The sequence below is a fragment of the Cynocephalus volans genome, chromosome 3 (genome assembly GCF_027409185.1).
Source record: "Cynocephalus volans isolate mCynVol1 chromosome 3, mCynVol1.pri, whole genome shotgun sequence".
In the NCBI taxonomy this organism is placed as follows: Eukaryota; Metazoa; Chordata; class Mammalia; order Dermoptera; family Cynocephalidae; genus Cynocephalus; species Cynocephalus volans.
In genome coordinates this window covers 78,754,929-78,776,590 of record NC_084462.1, presented here as the reverse complement: position 1 = coordinate 78,776,590, position 21,662 = coordinate 78,754,929, and the positions used below count along the sequence as shown (strand labels likewise).

Genomic DNA, 21,662 nt, shown 5'->3' with positions numbered 1-21,662 from the left:
ATGCTCTGTTCTTAGACTAATCAAGAGCAAACGGTCTTAAATGTAATCAGAAACCAATTCACTAACCCCAATACTGGATTGTACATTACGATTTAAAAAGTTGTATTTGAAATTGTAGTGCCAAAAAGTCTAAAAGGATATGGATAAAAAAGTGTGTGTGTGTGTGTGCTCTTTATCTTGAGATACATTTTTCATCATCATCATCTGAGCAGCCACTGTATCTTATGATGAAGCTAGGAACTGAGGTTGAACGACAAACGGGACATTTTCTCAAAAGCAAACCTTGACGCTGACCATTTTTCTCTAAACACTTCACATCTTTATTCACTTTGAAGACTGAACCTTAACTCTAACATCTGCAGCCTCTGGTGACATCTGTGACCTTTCCTCTGCCCGCACGCCCATGGCCTGGCCCCTGTCCCTGTAGGCCCACCCAGCTTTCCTTACACCCCCTCACCGTGCTCACCCAGGGCTGGGACTACATTTTATTCCAAGAGCTTAGAAACATCTCTACAAACAAAACGAAACCTCTGCAGGCCTAGATTCTAAACACATTCTTCTTAAATGCAGTATCCAGGGCTTGAGCTGTGCCAGTACGTTGTTGCTCCCTGTTCTTTCAAAAGAACAAGTAAAATACCTTCATAATAAAAACCTTGCAATTGTGGAGTCCTTAGAACTTTGGGAATGGCACACCTGTCTACCCCTATTTTACACCATTCACAGAAAGTGACCCTTTGCACCACTCTAACTGGTTATATGCTGTTCCCTAAATGCCACTAAGATTTCCCTATTTCTGGGCTTTTGCCTTTGCCATTCCTTGCTTTCCCTCCTCTCCAGCCCAGAATGTTCTCCCATTCCTCCTTCACAGGGAAAATCCTTCTCTAGCCCCAGACCACTGCTGGGTCCTCCTCAGTGGAACCCTAGGCTTCTTCTCTCCTCTAAGCCACCTAGCTATGCTGTCTATGGATATGCCCCTCTTGTGTCATAGAACAGATTGTGGCCTTACCCCGTTATTTAGTTCTTGCATTGCTATTTAGCTTTCCCTCTGCAGGCTTCATCTCTACAACTAGACCATAAACTGCTTGAGGGAAGGATTAGGTCTTCTAGGTCTTTGGATCCCTTACAGTGCTTACCTAGTGCCTGGCCCCAAGGAAGTGCTCATACTATCTTTGTTTTTATTGGCGGGTTCCACGTAACAGATTGCAGATGGTCCCAAAAATCAAGATCGGACCCAAAGATGTCCTAGACATAATATCTGACTATACAAAGCAGCATTACCAAGCCACTAAGGTGTCTAGCTAGTAATGATAATGATAATAACGGCCAATACTCAGCAAGTGCTTGCTACGTGCCAGGCACTCCACTAAATGCTTTATCTAAGTGCATGTGATAACCCTAACAAAGTAACTACAGTTACTATCCTCATTTTACAGATGGGGGAACTGACACACAGAGAGGCGGGGTAGGTGCTAAAGCTGGCAAATAGTAGAGTTGGGATTTCCAACCACGCAGTCTGGTTCTAGATTCAGAGCACAAGCATGGCACTATTAATACCATCTCTGTACAGGTAGCAAAGGGGACGAGGAGAGGGTGAGGTGGGAAGAGCCAGGTACAATAGAAAAAGCTACCAAAACGCTGACCATTATTTTGCCATTCATGGGCAATGCTTAGCGAATATGTGTAAAATAGATAATTATTTCAGCAATTAAACAGGTTGCCTTATTTCTTATGGTTTCAGGTTGTTGATTGAAAAATGCAAGTTAAAATATACTCATGAAATAATTAGCTCAGAAAATGACTGAGTCACTTTTGCCCCTCTCATTAGGTATCTATGTATTTGATATATCTAATTAGAAATTTTCCTTATGTCTAATTATGCTATCACAGAGTTAAATTATTTACAATTGGTCATGATATAATCACTTTTACCTGGTTAGAACATGATAAATAATTAACACGAATGGCAAAAATAGAAGTCTCTTGACTTTACTGTAACTAGGAATAAAAATGTTAGTTACTGAGCAGAGAGAAACTATAATGCAGAATAAATACTATATGCATCAAATATAAACATATAACACTGTACACGTCCCCGGATGGGCATAGGCCCAATCTGTTAATAAAATTAAGTTTTAATTGTTTTGTGACTTTCATTTTATACAGTCAGTAGAGCAGAGGAACAGAACTATAGATAACTGAAAACTACCCTGGCACTGAGGCTGTATACGGACAAGATCTGGAAGGGAATCTAAAAACATGACCATGGTGACATGATAGCTGCCCTTTGTTTTCTTATTTCTCTGATTTTTGTCATGAATAAACATTGAGGGTAAAAAGAAAATGCACATTGTTTGTACCTATGTAAACACAGTGGTACTCAGACAGACAATTCAATTTTATTGAACAGCATGTTAATTAATCTTCCAAATTGTTGGGTATTTCATATGATGTAGCCCCAACCTTGCCCCTCCCCCAGACTTGATTCCTAAATACTCACTACAGTTTGCCACATAAAACTACATGTGGCATTTCAGACAGACTCAGAGGCAGTGATCAGTTTCTTGGGCAGAATGAAGGGCAAGCAGTGACCTGGTGCCCAGGATACTGCCTAGGACCCTGTGCGTTTAAGAAAACACCTAGGTGACATGCAATGCACAAAAATCAGACTTGCTTACAACTCCTAGTAGGCAAGCACTGCTGTCTATATACCCTTCGTGGAGAGTGGGCACATTATTTCTACCAGGGACACAGCTTTGGGAGGTGTGAACAGAGAGGGGGAGGGTGAAGGGTAACAGCTATCCAGCCACATCAGCCAAATCAGTTCCACATCACTCTCTTCCTTACATCCTGAGATGGTATAGGCCCGGCAGTTCATTTCACTTTGTTTTATTACATTTATTTAATTATTTAATTAATTTTGAGGGAGGCAGATTGAGGAAGTAAAAGAGCATAACTTTTTTTCCTTGGTAATCCAGAACCCTGAGGCCTTGAGGGTTACGATAGCAATAAATAATTCAAAATTCCCTTTAAAAAAACAGCAAGCTCCTTACTCCTAAAAGGCAGGTGGTTTTTTAAAAAAAAAATTATTAATGTGTTCCATGGTATGTAGAAATCTGAAGCACCACAAAGATGGAATAAATGTGAAGTATTTGTATATGTACAAATTAGCAAATGTTGTGATGATTAGCAGTAAAATAAAGAATTAAGAAAATTATGAGGCTAATTTCCCGGAAGTCTCTCAGGAGTTGTGTCTATAGGTGATCTTGTATTTTATGACATTGTATTTTCTAATTTCACTAAATAAAAGCTAACCAAATTCATGGATTTTATGTTTTGCCTCAGCCTCAAAAAGCCTTACGGCTAATTCAGGCCTGGTTGTAGCAATCAGCCATCTCAGAGGCCTCTTGCGTGTTTAAATAGCTTCTCTCCTGTTTATTTTGCACTGTTTTATCCTGTAAGCTGTCTCAAGGCCCTTCCAATGTAAGCAGGAGGATTTAAATCTTAATAAATTAAAATTTGGATAATAAAGGCAATCTGGGTTTGGAGGTCTTGAATTATTAGGATAAACATCTCTCTTTCACATTTGCACATGACACATGTGCTGTATATACTGCCCCAAGATCAAGGTCAGTAATAATTAAAATAGTAACGACAGCAATAATAATGATAATATTTAGATTTAAATAGCACTTTTCCACTTACAAGGGCTTTTATTTATAGTTTCTCATTCTATTCTTGGACTAGTCCTAAAAGAGGAAGAACAGGTGTTATGCCCACTTTATAGATGAAGAAACTGAGTCACTAAAGGATTAAGACATGTCCAAAAAATATGGACAAGTGGTGGTTGGTGCCAGGTCCAGAACTCAGTTCTTCCTAACAGGCTTCCCATAATGTGGCCAGATGTGTTAACATCTGTGTGCCAACAGTAAGACTCAATCTCATTCCGGTTAAACATATTGGAAATACCTTTTTTTACAAAGCTTAAAACAGTAACATCATAGAAGTATGGAGTTATCTCTTTTTTAAGAAGCATAACCAAAGAGATGGCTCACCAGTTCAATCAATTCTGGGATTGGAAGTGACAAACATGAACAATGCTCAAATACATTTCTCTAGTCTCTGTCACTTTGAAGGCAGAAGTAAAAATACATGCCAGTAGAACTGCCTTAATTGTAATTGAACACCAAAATATTTATTGTCCTGTCACTTCTCATCACTCATAATTCCAAGGAGTTGAATTTTAGACATGGTGTAAGTAAAACATAAAAATCACAAAGACACATTCCAACATTAATAGAAACAACAACAGCAATTAAAAAGGCTTACCTTGCAGCCTTCGCATGTAATGACACCATAATGGATTCCTGATGATTTGTCTCCACAGATCTTGCATGGAATAATTTCAATTTGAGCTGCAACAGAAGCACGCAACCAGTTAATTACATTTTCTTTTAAACACCTTATAAAAGTGTTCCCTGATCAGCATTTGTATAGTGAAAACTAATAACCTGCTCAACATTATACTGCATTAACTATTCATTGCTGAACTGTGAGGGTCCCCCTAGAGCCCTGGACTAAATTATGGCTGCTCGTTATATAATAGCTTTCGGGTTATTAAAATGGGTCATTTGAGAAGGTGTTTAAGAACCCACAAGAAGACTGAAATCAGCATTTCAAAGCCTTCAAGAACCGGAGAGTTCGCAGTTTAGGCCTCAGAGCAAAGCAGATACCAAAATGTTTCCTCCACAATCTCATTTTCCATCATTATTTTTAAAAGGTCATAAACCTGTCATGGCTGAGCCTTGTAGCTCAACTGATAGAGAAAGATATACTCCAAAAAGCCAGGTCTACTTAGGAACATGATTTAATTCAAAATATTAACGTTACATGTGATGGTAGGTTAAGAATTCCTTACTCATCTTTTTTCTTTTTAATTAACGTAGTTGCCATGTGTTAAAAATTAGTCCATTTGTGTACGATCAAAAGCTTTCAAGCATAAAGTTAATATCCTATATGAATTTGATAATGATGAATCCTGACAAACAGAATATGTTGCTTCTGAGTTCTTTACGTTGGAAATTTATTTCCTGGTATAGCATGCATGTGTTTCTATCCATCTGATTACTTAAAGATGCCTCGCACTGGAAGACCAAATAATTAACATACATTACACGAAAGTTCTCAAATGTGACGAAACACATTTCTAAGCAAACACAATATCTTGAGTAGAGTTAGAAAGAGCATAATTTAGGATTACAAAATAACTTAAACAATAAAATAATTAGGCAAAAGAAAGTACTTGGATCACCTATTAATAGCATTTATATGTGAAATAAAGACCAATGCTGAGCTATAGCGACAGGTTGGCAAATACTCCGTTCTGCTAAATTTGCTTTCCATGGTTTTGACTACTGGATATCATGTCAGATTATCTACTAAATTACATATACAAACACAATTGCAAGTGCCCAGGTTTATTTTGTTTTTATACAGCCCCTACCTAGCCCTGTGCCTTACACAAAGCAATGACTTTGTCCAAGGAATATGTCGCATGATGTAAGTAACACACATAAACACACAGCTCACTCTTTCCTCTAATGTAATCCCATATCCTGGGATAATTTCTACAACCACTTACTTTGGATTTGATGCAATGTATTCAATACTTAGAAAGAGCACACATAAAACTACTGGATTCAACCTCCTTATAAGCCATATATACTGCTAACTCCCTCTCATGGGGACTAGCACAAATACGTGGTAATTTTTAAGGAGTGCAAGCTGTTCTAGAAGGAGGGTCCTTTTCCTATCAATCATTTTTAGTGCTTGCATACTGAGTTTCTTTGCTTGTCTGGATTTAGAGATTGTTCAAAATCTCACAGCCAGTGTACCTCCCATAATCTGGAGACTTTCTAATATCCCAATAATGGTGTCTTTGTACACTGTCTTATCTGTATATTCTGAGTTATGTGACTTAATATATTTAAGGTTACATTTAACAAAAATTGTCATTTGTAAGTCTGCCTCCCCATGTTAGCACCTACCTTGATTTCTTCAAGAAAAATTCTTTATGAAATACGAAATCTAATAATGCCTCATGTGGTCAAGGCAAGAGTGTGTGCCACTGACTGTCTGCAACTCTAAAGGGAGAGGGAGTTATGCCCAACATTTTCCAGAGACTCACAAAAGCTAAGTGGTCGTATAGAAATTCTGAAAAGTGATATAAGCTGAGAGTTATTGCCTGGAAATTCCCACATGAATTAACTAGTCTATAATGAGAACCAGCCTCCCCCACCCCGACCCGTAAGGAATAGAATAATTAGGGAACACGACATACTTGGACCACCCATTAAACAGAATTTATATGTGAAGTAAAGAAGACAACGGGAGCAGCTTCTGTTTATGTCTTACCTCAAGCTGTAATCACAGAAATTAGGGGTAAACAAATCTCCTTAGGCCCTATAGTTAAGTCAGCATCAGAGCTACCTGAGTCAATTAAAGCAACACACTCAATTTGGGTCTTTCCAGAGTTATCTTCATTCCATCTTAATAATGGGAAGATCAAACATGTCTATTTAGGCTTTTATAAGAATGTGAAGGCTCTGGGTAGGCCATGTTGGGAATGCTGAGTAAAACTGTATCTGGATCAAATTGAGAATGTCGTGTTGCTGTTTGGTCTGCCTGGACACCTAGTGGATTACCAATGAGAAGTGAAATGATGATGTTTAAAGCCGTGACCAAAGTGCCTCTAATGGCTCCTGTGATCCTATAAATTATAGATATGGAGGTCTGCTCATGATGGGGGTGGCCCCGGGAGGTGTCCTCCTGGCCCAGCACTTCTGCCCTTGGAATGGCTCATGGCCTGGGTGGGGGCAGGGTAGGGGTGCATCTGGAGAACAGTTGTAGCACAGACCCCGAGTTTGGTGCCATGATAACACAGGACTGCTGGCCTGAGCCTGGCTCCTAAACTCTTGGTCTTCAGCCTTGTTTCAGCTCTGATGGTCTTTCAGATCTGGAGGATACCTAAGCTGAGACAGATTTTACAAGTTTTATAGAGGCCAAGAAGCTTAGAATGAATGGACTTACTGTAGATTGACTTGCATTTCCAAGCAGGAGGCTATTCACCTGTACCTTTGTCCCCACCGTGTTTGTGCTTAATTTCAGTGGGCAGTGTTGACTAAAGAATCAGAATCAGTTAGAACAAGTTTTATGAGTAATCTCATGGTCTGGCGATAAAAAGGTTTCTCCAAAGTAATGTTCGCGTATTCTGATTAGTCAGATTAAACTATTCTACCAGCCTACCTGCTGCATGGCTCTCTCATTTCAGAAGACCATTTCCATTGCAAGTGCTCTTTGGCAAATGCTAAAATCTACCTCCTTGAAAAGCAAACCCTCTGAATACGATCTGATCACGCAGTGTTGATATTCTCAGAAAGCAAACATTTGCAGATTGGCACAGGGAACTTAGCCCTCCATTTAATCCAACAACACACAAAAGCCCTCCCCATACCCCCTTTTAGTCAATTTACAGAATTCAAATGAATCAATGAGAAAAAAGTGTAATTAATGCCTTGCAAATTTTTCACAAGGAAGGCAGTTTAGCCCCATCAGTTTGAGTTTTCCGTCCAACAAGAAGGAAAAGGACAAAAATCCCTTTGCCCTTTGCCTTCCATTTCTCAAGCTTTTCCATTTTCTATCAAGCAGTGTTGTGTCTTCTCAAAATAATCTTCTTTTAACACAAATTATGAGTCTTGGCCCATATATACACTGCACACATTAACTCAGCCAGCATTTCAAAGGATGAATTCTGTCAGACACCACTACTGTCAACGTTCACAAGTATATTGATTAAATTAGCTCACATACATATTCATTCCAGCAAAGAGGTTTATTGTGTAGCGGAATATCTGAAGCAAGACGTGCACATATAATCATGAATTGGCTTCACAATGAACAATCTTGCTATGAAAAATTCTAATTTGCCCACATTTTCAGCTCTATTGCCTAAACAATTTGCTCTCTCATGCACCCTAAGTAATTCAAGCAGGCTCTCCACACCTGCAGAGGCAAATTTCTGCAGTTTCAAGGAGCTGACAACAAGTGGCAGTGGGACGTCAAGATATCCTGGAAGGTAAAGGTGCTAATTAACCAAGTGGTCCTTGGGCTGGGCTTTTATTAACCATTGTATTTTCATAAAAATTTTGCTTTTTATGTTAAATTATAAAAAAAACCCCAAAACCAAACCAAAACAAACCAAAACAAAACAATAAGAACATGGGCACTGCATGCTTAACACCTAATTTCTTCCCCAGGACCTATTTTAGGTGATATCTTGGTGCAGAGAACAATCCCTACTCTCCCCAAAATTAAAAAAAAAAAATGTATGAGAGAGGCACCCATCACTTCATTCTGTGGGTGAGTAGTGATCCCTCAATAATAATCTAATGTATTTATAATAGTCAATAATAACTAACATGTATTTGTGCTTATAATGTCAGGCATTATCTCACTCCTTCAACAACCCTACGAAGTAGGTATTACTATTATTGTTATTGTCATCATTGCCATCATCATTATCCGCATTTTTTAGATGAGAAAACTGACACTCAGAGAGGGTCAATGACTTGTCAAAGCAGAAAGCTAGGAAGTGGTAAGACTGGGATTTGGACATATTTTGTTTTTTTGTCTAACTCAAAAGTTTAGTTTTTTTTCTCTCTCACCATACTGAACTGCCAAGATAAATTGCTCCGATCACAAACATCATACTGCTCTTGGTACTCTTGGTATGCAATCATTAACCGAGGAGCAAAAGACATTGCCTAAGTAATTTGGTTAAACTTACACACTACTCTGGAACTGATGTGAAGATCCCTTCCTGAGAATTATCTACCTAGTTGATAATTGAAAATAACCATCGACCTTCCAGGCCATTCTTCTCAATTTTACAAAATTCTGGGTAACATTTTTAACCTTAACATGGTAGATGCCAAAGTTTATTAGTTCGTAAGGCTGGGCAAATTACTTCTCTGACCTTCAGTTTCATATCTAAAGATTCAATGATACAATGTATAAATAAAACAGAACATTTATGATGTATATATATGATCATTTTATATATGTATACTCTACATGCATCACAGTTCTTAGAAATATTTGGTACTTAATAAATAGTAGTTATTATTATTGTTTTTGTTGATAAGGAATCCTGCCTCATAACAAAATGAAATTCTTTCCTCTAGACTAAGCTCTTTTCGAAGTGGGGATAGAGAAAAGCTGCTTATCCCCCAAATAATATGACAGGCAGTCACACATGATACCACAGCAATGTTGCACAACATTGGCACTTAACTGTTTGCTACAACACAGTGGTATGTTACAATCAGTTGTGGGGTGTGTCTCAGGAATTTGTTACTAATAATAGTAAAAAAAAAAAAAGAATTGAAAGTTTTTTTATTGGTTCATATAAAAATAAACTAATATGGACCCAAGGTTACTCCAATAATATTTTTGCTCTAGCTCACTTGCACAACCACATACTCTCCTGAATTGGACTGAGCAGGGTGGAGTTACTGCTGTCTTGCTAGGAAATGGCCAATGGCCAAACCTGAGGTACACCCCTAAGAGTATGTTTGTCACACATATGAATGTCAACCAATTTTGTATGTCTTGCAAAAATGGCCAAGAACTACTGCTTTAAAAAAACTATCTCTTACACAAATCTGTTGATGGTCATTTTTTTTCTGTAGGTCTGAGAATATGGAGGATTTTATACTTGCTATGATATTACATATTTTTCTAATGTCTGAATTTTTTACAACCAGCATGTATTGGTATTATAAGCAGGAAAACCAATAAAGATTAAAAAGAAAAACCCTAAGGCATTCAATTTTATTTTCAGCAAAATGGCTTATCTCCTTTATGGATTAGTCACTTTATTTTATCCTCAGTTTAAAACTGCGGGGGTATTAAAGGCTTCTGCAGCAGCGTGAGTGGCGGCCTGGCCTGTGCGTCAAGGACGGCTGGGGGAGAGCTGTGGAATCTTCACCTTGTTCCCTGGAGGGATTTTGGGAGCTCCTGGTTTCTAGACTTTTGCGGCCCCTCTGGGTCTGGCCACTTTCTAGTTTCAGGGCACCCAAGGATGGTTGTGCCCTGCCCAGTAGAGCCTAGCGAAGGGGGCAAGAGTAGGGGCTGAAATTCACCTGGCTGTGGGCTCTGCTGCAGAGTGGCTGTAATGGCCTGGAGTCAGAGAGCTCTTTTCTGCCCAGACAAGCTCCTTCTTTTCAAAACATCCTTCCAGAGGTGGCACACTTCTCTATAGTGTGCCAAGGTGCTGTGTGTGCTAGTGGAGAGTTCGGGGAGCAAAACACTTTCTCTCCGATTTGTCCACTGCTGCCATGGGAGGGCCCCGAAACACCACCATGGTTTGCAGAGAGCTCTCATTACATATCCATGGTGGGAGGGAAACAGACTGTCGTCCTGGACCTGTGGCTTGGAATACAGTGTGGATACGTTCCATAGCCCAGGTATGTTCAATGGTCCTCTGGGGTAGAAGGGCCGTGTTCCAGCTGCATGCTATGCAAATGAATAATCAACTTGTTTGCTATTTTGTCTACCATGTATAAACTAAACATAATATTGGTATGTTTCCCTACTATAGTCTTTTCTTCTTTTGATGGATTCTTTTGTGACAGTATTTAATCCTTTCTGAACATCACCAAAACAATTAGACCTCTAATTAGAAAAGCCCTACCCCTTCAGTAAGAATTTTTGGCAACAATAAAAATGTCTAAGTTTTTGCAGAGTTCCACACAGTTTTAAAAGCTTTTGTCCTCATTAGCTTGTTTTGATTTTGTTGCTTGTAACATCCCTGAAGGAGGCACATGGTTATTACTATCCCCATTTTACAGATGAGCAAAATGAGCCCCAGGAGGGTTAAATGGTTTCTTCTCTGTGTCTAGATTTCCCAGGGTTTAATTGTAAATATAACCACAAAAAAAGATAGATTTGGTGGGGTTTTTTTCTCCTTTTCTAAGATTCAGGATTATTTGATGTTTTTAGATTTATGTTGTCACCGATCTGGGGCTCTCAAGCGGAAATGGCACCAGAAAGAAAGAGTTGGGATATGGTGTGTTGTTTCAATACATGCATATACTACACAATGATTCACTTAGGGTAGATAGCATAGTTTTATACAACACACTGTACCCCACAGATATGTACAAATAAACGTTAAAATAAAAATTAAAAATTATCCTAAAAGTATAACATAATTAAAAGCATTCATTTCATCAAAGAGCTGTGGATTGATTCAGTTAAGAGGTGTTGTTGGCCCTTCCGAGTCTCCTTCTGCCACCCAACTCCCTGGGTGGCCTCAGGTAAGTCACTTACACCTCCACTTCCTCCATCTATAAAATGGGAATAATTCTTACCTTCCAGGCAGGTGGTGGTAAATGAATGCTCACAAAGCTCTTTGAAGATGAAAAACCTATATGAATGGGCAGCTTTAGGAAGCTTGGCATATCATTCTTGGCAAGGACCAGGACGCCATGCCCTCTCTACCCAAAACAGGCTCTGCCACAAAGAGAATAAAGAATGCATAGTACTATAATTTTCATCTGCTAGCTAGACTTATTTAAATTTTTTTTTTAATCATTGGTTTCCAAAATGCCTTCCTAAGGAACTGAGGGGTATAGATGTTACTATGTTAGTCTCGACCTGAAAGAAAAGGATGAAGAAGTCACCTCTCTATGACAGCTGTAACATGCCAAGTCACTACATTAACTACATTAACTTTGAGCAGGGCTTGTACAGTCTTGCTGGGGCATCATGGAAATGGCATGATTCCTGCTTGTTAAACACAGTAAACATGCCTGTCACCCTCTGACATCCCCAGCCTCCATATTAAGTTGATATCTGACTCAAATGACTCTGTCAAATTATAGCCATTAAAAAAACGTCCTGAACCTTGCTAAATAAGCCAATTCTTAAAAGCTTTAACTCAACTGTAATTTCAGCTGAAAACTTATCAACTTTTTAAAAAGCCATTTTTCAATATAAAGTGTTGAATGTATATGCCAATTACACACATAAACCTACCTCAAACAATCAAGAGATTGAACATTTGCAAACTAAGTCTAAAACAAAGCAAAATCACAGTTTGAACTTTGACAACTTTCCTTCATCTTTCTAAATGTAAAACTTAGGTGCACAGGAATTGAAACACTGGGCCAGAATGTCCCATCTGAATTCAGAGGAAGCTGGGCTGTGTATGCTTGAAATCTCTGAAGAATAAAGAAGCCAGCCACATCTTCTCATGTGGCTTTCTGTGCATACTCAGGTAGTTCTGACAATGAGAACTGAATATTAATCCTTTGTAATATGTTTCCAACCCTACCGGATTAAGCTTTCCAGAGAAACTGATTCACATTCCCTGAAATATGTGTATCTTTGCTAAAAGCAAATTCTAATGAGCACTTTTGTCCCTAGATAGGGAAATTCTGTCAAATCAGAGGAAGCAGATTTTTCATACAGAGCAACAGTGGATGCCTTTGATTTTTAGGTCCAATTCTCTCTAGAATTCTCCTATGCATAAAATGCCTAAATTTATGTCAACTGACTCTACCTCTTTTGGTAACTACCAGGTAACCAACTAAACCTTGAGTGAAATACTCAAACAGCAGAGAAGAAGCTTCTTAATACTTCATTCTTCTCACCCAGTGACTCAAATATTGAAGAAATTCTCACCCAATAAAAGATGATGTCACTAAGATCAGCAATATACATCCTTTTCTCTTTTTGTTTTTCCTAATCTAACTTCTCTCTCTTGCCTTTGTAAACAACAAAACACATTTGTTGTTAAGAATTTGTGGGGTTATGTGAAATCAGGGGCCAAGACAAAGGTCTTAAATTGGCCATTCGGCAAATTATTCTGTCAGAATAAGTTCCCTCTAAGATTCTACAATTAAGTATATTTTTTCAATGTCATTTCATATCAGCAGGAAAGAGAATTCATTTCATTTTACTAAGTGGTTAGACTATGCACAAGGAAATTTCTAATAACTTTTTTTCCAACAATAGGTGTCCCTTATATAATTTTCGATCATACTAGGCAAAAAATGTCATCTGACTCACAGAACTGCATCTAATCTTTTCTAGTGATCAACCTCACTTGAGACACCAATTCCTTTTTTCCCCTTAACAAAAACAATTACGCCACATTTAGGTTAAGTCTTCCTTTGCTCACAGTGAGAGCAATGGGGTCAGCGCTTTGCTTCCATCGCTCAAAGTCTCTTTCGCAGCAGAAAAGAACATCTTTAAAACCAAACTAAAACTGCAGATCTTATCTAGTTTCTGCTCAACCAGAAACATCAGAATTACTCTTACTACACTTAATAAAACAAACTTCCTTTACACAATTACCCCATATTCTCACACCTAAGCCCAAGAGATAACCACTCCATGTTAAAGCTGTCTTAACTTCACACCAGATTTCACGTACCCCAACAAATTCTTAACAACCATTGATTGCTAATTCCAACTGCACAGTTTCCCCAAACCCTTAACCGTGCTGTCACAAAAGCCAGCTGGATGAAGTAAGATGTGAAGAAGTGGGTTAAAATAATAAGAATCCAGGTAAAGTCATAAAAGCTCATCAGGCAAAGAAACCCATTGCTTCTTTCCATTAACTTGAATGCTTTTGTGAAGATCAGTTACTGCTCATTGAATAGTAGATTATGTCATTTAAGAAATATTCCCCAACCAAACAAACTTTGGATTCATGGCAAAAGACTGGAAATAACTTACGGCCTTAAGCCTCGAAAATGCATTTACATCACTCTATATCAAGCTATAGAAGACTAAAAAGACAACACATGCATTGTCAAGGGAAAACAGAGTCATGACACTAAAACTTTCCTGTTCCACATATTTTACTGGGTGATGATGGTTAAGAGGATTATCTCACAGCCTGTACCCCCACTCCACCTCTGTGCTGTTTTCCATTTCAAAAAGGTATCCCTAGAATTAATAGGGAAAATGGAGCTTTGGAGGAGAAACCAGGGAATGGCCTGGTTTTTATTAAAAATCCCAAGCAAATTATTTAGGCTTGCCAGAAGCAGAAGTGTAGATGTTGTCATATTAATCATTTTAAGACTGTAAGATCTTGAAGGATTAGTGACCAACTTTTAGAAGACAAATTCTATGAGTTTCTTCACCACCAATTTCTAGGACATAGCCAATAACATCTAAACAATAGATATGGCATGTTCTAAGCGTTTGAATACATCACAGATGTACTTCTGGATTGCAGCTCAATGGTATTTTAAAAAAATCTTCTTTATAATGCTTTTCTAAGACAATCAGTTCAGCCAGGCATAGGAATGACAAGACAAACAACCTGACGAGGTTTTTTTGACTCTCCCTAAAAGCATGCTTTAAATTACTGATTAAAGAAACATTTACTTTCTTAATTACAGCATATAAGCTCAACCACAGAATGGATAGCAATATTTGATGACAGCTGAAGCACAGTTGTTTCTTTGTCTATTCCCAAAGGGAAACAGAAGGAGCTGGTAGCTATTTTTTAGTAGGGAAAGAAATACAGAAAAAGGCAACAGACCCTTGGGGATGTTAGGTAGTTGTGAGACATGAAGAGAAAAAATGCTCTGGACCAGGTTAAGAGATTGCAAGATTTATTTTTAAAAGGTCTGATATCTGAGCATCAATTCACCTACTATAACACCTAATAGATGTCATGTTTTTCCCCAACAAAAGGAAATGTATAACTTGGATATTTATTTTGAAGCCATTTATTTTTCTGTAAGTCATGCGCTAGAGGTGAGGTAAGAACACGGTAGCCATGTAAAGATATCAAAACAAGGTGCACAACACTGTCCTTCTGTTCCATTTTCAGTTTCTGCTCCTGTAGTCCAAAGTGCTTCTTTTGTCTGCAGAGACAAACATTTCAGATGACACTCTATGACTGTCCTGAACATATGCCTATCAACTATCCAGTGTTTGGTAATGTGTGTCTTTGTCACTTAAGATAGCTTAAGTGACTGAGTGTGACATTATCATTGGAATAAGTGAGTCTTTCTGATTTGCAGTAAAAGTATACTATTCACATACTTTGGTATGTCAGTACGGCAAGGTTTTGAAATCCATTTCACAAGTGATGGCAGCACATTTCACATCGGATGGAAACATACCCTGATTGCTAATAGCTGCAATGGGCACATCTTATTGTCACAGCCAGAGCTCAGAATAGCAGGTCCTTTTTAATGCCAATGGCTGCTACCACCTTAAATCATAACACATATGTACATACCATGCATGATCACGCACACCATACACACACAGCACACACTTACACACACCATACTCACACACACACCACATATATCACACATGCAGACCACAGTTGCACACCACACACATAATACACACAACCCACATGCTCACAAACACACACATACACATGCTCACACATACACACACACACCCCACACACAGGTCCATCCAGCTGCAAGTCTTACCATCACTTGCTGAAACATGCATGACTAGGCAGCAGGGACATGAAGACGGTGCACAAAACCCACTAGCACACTTCATCTTGTCACATTAGCTTCACTGCATATGAATTATGGATGAGAGTGAAAACTTTTTTTAAAAGGAGCCAAAAGAAGAGAGTTGAACACAACCTTGAAGGTAAAGTGTAGAGATTCAGCTTGCAAACTCTAGAGCCTGGGGTTGAATCCCTGCCCTGTCAATTACTAGCTATGTGAATTTAGGCAGCTTTCTTAATCTCTCTGTGCCTCAGTTCTCTCATCTTTAAAATAAACCCTACCTCATTATTATAGGGTACCAAGTAAAATGCCCATAGAATCAGTGCCTAGCACATAGGTCAATAACGGCTAGCCATCATCATCATCATCATCATCACCACTTATCTTCTAATGAAGATAGTATTTGGCAGGGGTTACAGCTGGAGTTGTGGAACCATCAGAAAAATGAAGCGGGATATAGTCGTTATATTCTTTTTGTACAAAAACATTGAGTTTAGTAGCTTTATTTCTAATGTGAGGCCTAATGTGAGCAGTAACACTAAACAGGTGCATTGCATGATTCAAAGAAATCAGTGTTTCTTTCTAGAAAAAGCCCAAGGCAAGGGGCATCTAGGAGAGGTGGTACGTGGAGGAAGTGGGAGAGAGGCCTCACACATGGTGTGGTCAAGTGGAGGGAAGACTGAATACAACTATCCGTGTAATGAGCAAAATTTACCACACGCCTGTGAAACTTGTGACCAGCCTTCTCCAGGGCTCAGCTTCTTCCTCTGCTCTTAGGTGTGGTGTTGGACTAGATAATCTTCCAGATCTGGTCCTTCTACATTATACTGTGATGTGATGAGTAAGAGTAATTGAACTAGCATTTCCCCAACAGTAGGGACATCTTTTAAAGGCAAAACCCACCAGGTTGTCATCTAGTCAGGGAAATGGGATAGAAGGTGGAAGAAGAGCCCAGCTGACAACCAATCTGTCCATTTTCATTGTATTTTGGTTTGGGAAAGGGAATATACCCTCTTCAAGGTCCAAAGCAAAAGTTCTGACAGAGTACTCACTGGAGCTAGAATAATCTGTTTCCATACACCTACCCCTTCTTTTCTGCCTTATTTTAAAAATAATGTTTACTACTTTCGATCAGAGAGACCATGCCTTTCCATTATAGAAGCAACAGGGCAACACAATGCTCATATGGTGCTGATGGAAAATAAAAGATTTTTTTCCCTTTAATGTAAACAATTTCATTTGAATGTGCTGAAACAGAATTAGGTTGCTTATTTTTCTTTCTCTTTTTGAAGGCCACTAATTGTGCACTTTTGCTTTAAATCAATAAAGGCAAAATCCATGTCAGGTGGCTTCAGTAGTGCAACTCTTTTTCCCACTGTTACTCGTTTTCCAAAATAAAACCTTTTTCATTAGCAAAGCATTTTAGGACCTTAAGCTACATTGTTCCCACCTACAACTGTCTAAGGCATTAGATGTCAAGGACCAAATCCAAGGCCAAGTCTAGGACCATCAGGACATAGAGAAGTAACTTCTGAGGCAGGCCACTGTGGCAACACAAAAGTGTACTAATCAGACAAGTGCTTTCCCTGTGAGATGTTGCGGAACCAATGTGCAGTGGGCTGGCTGGAGTCAACCCAGCGTTCCAGGAAAACCAACCTAACTAGTCACCATGACTTGCCCTGATTTTGTCCTCGTTGTTATGCAGAGACCTGAAACAGTCACTGAAAGCAATTCTAAGAAAGAGAGTTCAAACAGTGAATTAAGGCTTAACAAATCATTTCAATAAGTATGTAGACTTCCAAATTGAAATTCTGAATGGAACAGAATTTTTTCCGGTACATAACCTTTGGTATGTTTGTTTTAAAAATTAGTCATACCTCCATCTGCACCCAGCCCGGCAATGACCAAGCCACTGCTGGAAGCCCCCCAGTCTCCCCTGTGGGAATGTGGAGGGTGCCACAGGCCTCAATCCCACTCCTCCTCCTTCTTCCTTCTTCCATCACATTTCCTTCCCCTTTCCCCTCTCCCCATCCCTCCCAACTGCTCCACAACAACATCCTAGAATGTAAAAACGTAATATTAATAAAATTACATTTTCTTTTTAAAAATAGTATAAAAAATAATAAAAGAGCATGTAAATTTATTCATTAAACTTGTCAGAACAAGGGGGAAGGGAAACAAACAGGGTATACAGTTAAAGGGAAATGAATGAGTAAAACAAGGGATAGGCCTTGCACAGACCAATAATGATTATGTGTCATGAATAGAGGAAAGTAATCAAGTAAATAGCTGAGGTCCAAAGATATGGTGTGGGTGAGAGGGGTGGACAGCAAGTGACAGAGCAGCTGGCACTGCAACCTAAGCCATCTGGGAAGATTTGCTTACTCTTGGCACCCATAAAATCTTGAAGGCAGCAGGCTAGAGAACATTCTAAAAAAAAAAAAAAAATTAGTCATACCTCAAACACACCCACCAATAATCAGAGAAGAATGGCTAGCACCTATGAGAAATTAGTATTCATTTAAAATATCCTTTAAAATATGTCACAGGGGTAAGTTTGACCGGTCTTTACCCATCCCTACCCTCCAGAATAATATTTCTATTGAGGTCAATTTCCTGTTCTTACAATCAGCTTTTTGAATTGTCAGACTAGATAAACAGATTACCATAGAATTTACCACTGTCAGTAGCAAAGCAGGCAACTCTACCAGAGAAACATTAGTCCATTTCCAAAATGTTTCTTGACAGTGAATCATTGTGTCTATGAAAGATCAAGTCATTTCCTCCTTCTGGTCTGTTGAGGTAAATAGCGCTGAGGAGGACATTTCATTGCCGGTGCAGTCCCTTTTACGGTGAATCTATTATTTTCCTTTCTTTCCTCATTTTTGACTTTTGGACATTGCTAATTAATTTCAAAGAATGTTTCTTTGGGCATAGTTTTACAAATATTCTTTGAGAACCTATATCAAAGTAAAGGCATGTTGCAAAAATACAATGTCCTCGAGAAGGCAGGGGAGATTGCAGGAATAGTAACAGCAATGATTTTAAAAAGTCAGTGTGATTTTTATATTGTATCATTCCAGGGACTTTCCTAAATGGGATTTAAGGAAGAGCTTACAATGGAGAAAAGCAAACTTTAAAAGTGATCAAGTTGCCTTCAGTCTAACCTATGTCAGGGAGTCGAGGGACTGAGGAACCATCTGTCCCACTTGATACCAAAGTTTCTCACTTTTCTCCTAATCTGACAAGTAGCTGTGTAGCATCTCCATCACTACTGACATGGCCAGGCCTCACTTTTTATTCAACTATAACCAAAAAATGGGGAGCAAGAAAGGATTATGTAGGAGAAAATGGAAAACTTTGAGGGTCAACTCACAAATCTCCTAAACTAATGATGTATTTTAATATTCTAGGAATTTGATTTAGTACTACTGTTACTGGAATTAACGTTTGGTCTGTCCGTTGAGAGAGTAATTGCTAAATGAGGAAAATTAGACACAAATACTTTAGCAATGAGGACAAGCAGCCATTGGGCTTAGGGGTTTGAGATCCTGAGCAGCAGGCTAAGAACGGCTTCTCCAAGTATGTTAACATTCATCTCCCTCCAGTGTGACTATTTTTGCTCATCTGCAGCAAGCCGAAATAATCCCCAGGAGAGAGGCATAGAGACAGGAAAACAGGTAGTAGCTCTAAACAGTCTTCCGTAGCACCTCGCACATGTTAAAAAAATGAAACTTTAAGAAAGCCCACTTTTATATCCCCAACCACACCAAACTGCAAAATGGAATAATACAGTGATAGTTCCAAAGGACGTCTCGTAGAGACAGCTTCAATGTCACAACTAAAATGTATATGGAACTCCCTAGTGCACCCTTGTCTTGAACCCTGCAGCCTGCATAACTGAGGTTCGCCGAGGCTGGAAACAGGCAATGCTTTGTGACTGCAGGGAAAGCACCGAGCTGCCTGTGACCAAACCCTGCTGCATCAGAATGATTTCTGAACTGGGGGCTGAAGTCCGAGTTCTCCCGTGATTACCATCACAGCATGACAATGAAAATCACCATTTCCCTGTCCCCTTGGCCAGGAGTTCCCCTTCTGTTCTCCCTCCATCCAGCTTGCCATGCTCACTGCTTGCTGAACAATATTGTTAGTCAGGGGAGTTGTGATTCAGACACAACCAAAAATATCCACGATCAAGAGTTGGCTAATGTATGCATGGAGATGTTCCTAGGCTGCAGTGGATGATGGCCTTTGAATGTCCTTTCTTGTGGTCATCATCTACTCTATTACTTTTCTGGAAGAAAAAAACTAGTGGCCAACATTTTCTTCCAACACAATCACTGGCAGCAGCATCCACACCAAAATGAGGATTGGTCTTCAATGTAATGATATTGTCATTGCCACAGACTACTTGGAATTACTTCTTTTGCAACTGCTTTCAGTGCCAATGAGATGAGAAAGTCACATTTATCACTTCATAAATCACTTTTTTCTTTTCTTTTCTTTCTTTCTTTCTTTCTTTCTTTTTTTTTTTTTTTTAAAGGAAACAGCCTGGTCTGAGTGCTTTACTTACCTTTTTCAGCACATCAACTATTGGTTTCAAACATCATGCTTACTTTTACAGGAGAACCATGGCCACTATGGAGAATGTTAAAACATTGCTAAAGGAGGTGAAGGCAATTCCAGAAGAGGGATTACATATTAGCTCTTGGCAGTGACAAAGTTATCGGCACAGATGTTTTGCCTCCCCAGATGACTGCTCTGAAGGGGCAATGTTCATGTTGGAAGTATACCTCCTAGTACATTTGTTAAAATAAAATCAGCCTCATTACCTAATAATGTAAATGACTTCGGGAGGAAACTCTGAGTCTCGTATTTTATTTCTCCTGACAATACTGTTCAATTTGGTTAGACTTTGTGGAAATTCTGATTTCATTACCCATCACCACTGCATTAAAATATACTTTCTGATGTCATGCTCTGAAATAAACTAAGTTGTTTGCTACAACTACTTACACACAAATTAGAAAATTATATGACAAGGAGTTTAATACAGCCTGCAGCTGGGACACAGGTTATTATTGAAAGTAGTCGTCGGTATGGTTTCTGGTTTCGCAGTAAAAGAAGACGACTTAAAAGGACTCAGTGGTTTTGATGCTCTTCTGAAATGAAAACACTCAGTGAGTGCATAGCATTGGGTTGTCATTAATGTCAGCCATGCGAAAACACTGTCTCCATGAGCACTACAGTCATTTCCCTGCTGAGACCATGACTTTCCACTCTCTGGCATTTCGGGCACTGTGCTAGTACTTTCCCTAAAGAGAATCTCTGGGCAATCCATTCTAGGTAATCAAATACACACAACGCTCTAAAATGAATGGGTGGCCTGAATTTGCTAAAGTCAGCCAATAATGTCCACAGGAGAATGCAGAAATTCCTTTCTGAGAAACAATGTAAGTTAATGATGAAATCCACAAGCTTTGAAAGGCAAGAAGTATAAATACTACACTTAAAGGTACATAGTTTTGGTTCAGAATAATGTTGTGGATAAATATATACTAATATCAGAGTAGCTTTCTACTGCTGCTATTGATCTTCTTGATATGCACAGTTTAATAAGGTCTTGATAATGAAAGTAGAAAAAAATGCCTGGTATTCTTTTGTTGGACGATATGCAGCACCTTTTATGTCCTGTGTCTGTTGCCTGACTATATTGTAAACAAGCAACAAAACACCATCCTTCGCCCTAAGGTCATGAGGAATGAGCAATGAAGCATGTTATGTTGGGTAGAATTAATGGTATAACATTTAAAAACAGAGTTGCCATCCACTCTCTCTCTGCAATCAAGTTGGGCACAAGAGAGAAGAAAATAAAGCTATTTTCTTAGGTGGACAGTGAGCTTTAAGAAGTGGTATTCACTATCAAATCACCAGGGTATATTTTTTGTTGTTATCCTTCTTTCCCCACTTATTGCCTGTAAATTAATTTAAGAAACAAGGCATCAGGGAATAGTCTAAATATAAAGCAGTATTTGCTGCATGTTTTTGTGTAGTTGTATAGTACATTTGCTGTATAGTTTCAAACACTTTAAACACAAG

The 21,662-nt window shown here is 38.8% G+C and overlaps 1 protein-coding gene across 3 annotated transcripts in view; it reads right to left on the bottom strand.

Annotated features, from left to right (window-relative positions):
• Positions 1 to 21,662, bottom strand: part of RORA (RAR related orphan receptor A) — a 714,208-nt gene that overhangs the window by 30,035 nt on the left and 662,511 nt on the right. For all 3 annotated transcript variants that reach the window (XM_063089778.1, XM_063089780.1, XM_063089779.1), the window contains one exon: positions 4,327 to 4,412. In XM_063089778.1, the coding sequence (XP_062945848.1) occupies positions 4,327 to 4,412 (86 nt within the window). The remainder of the gene's footprint in view (positions 1 to 4,326; positions 4,413 to 21,662) is intronic.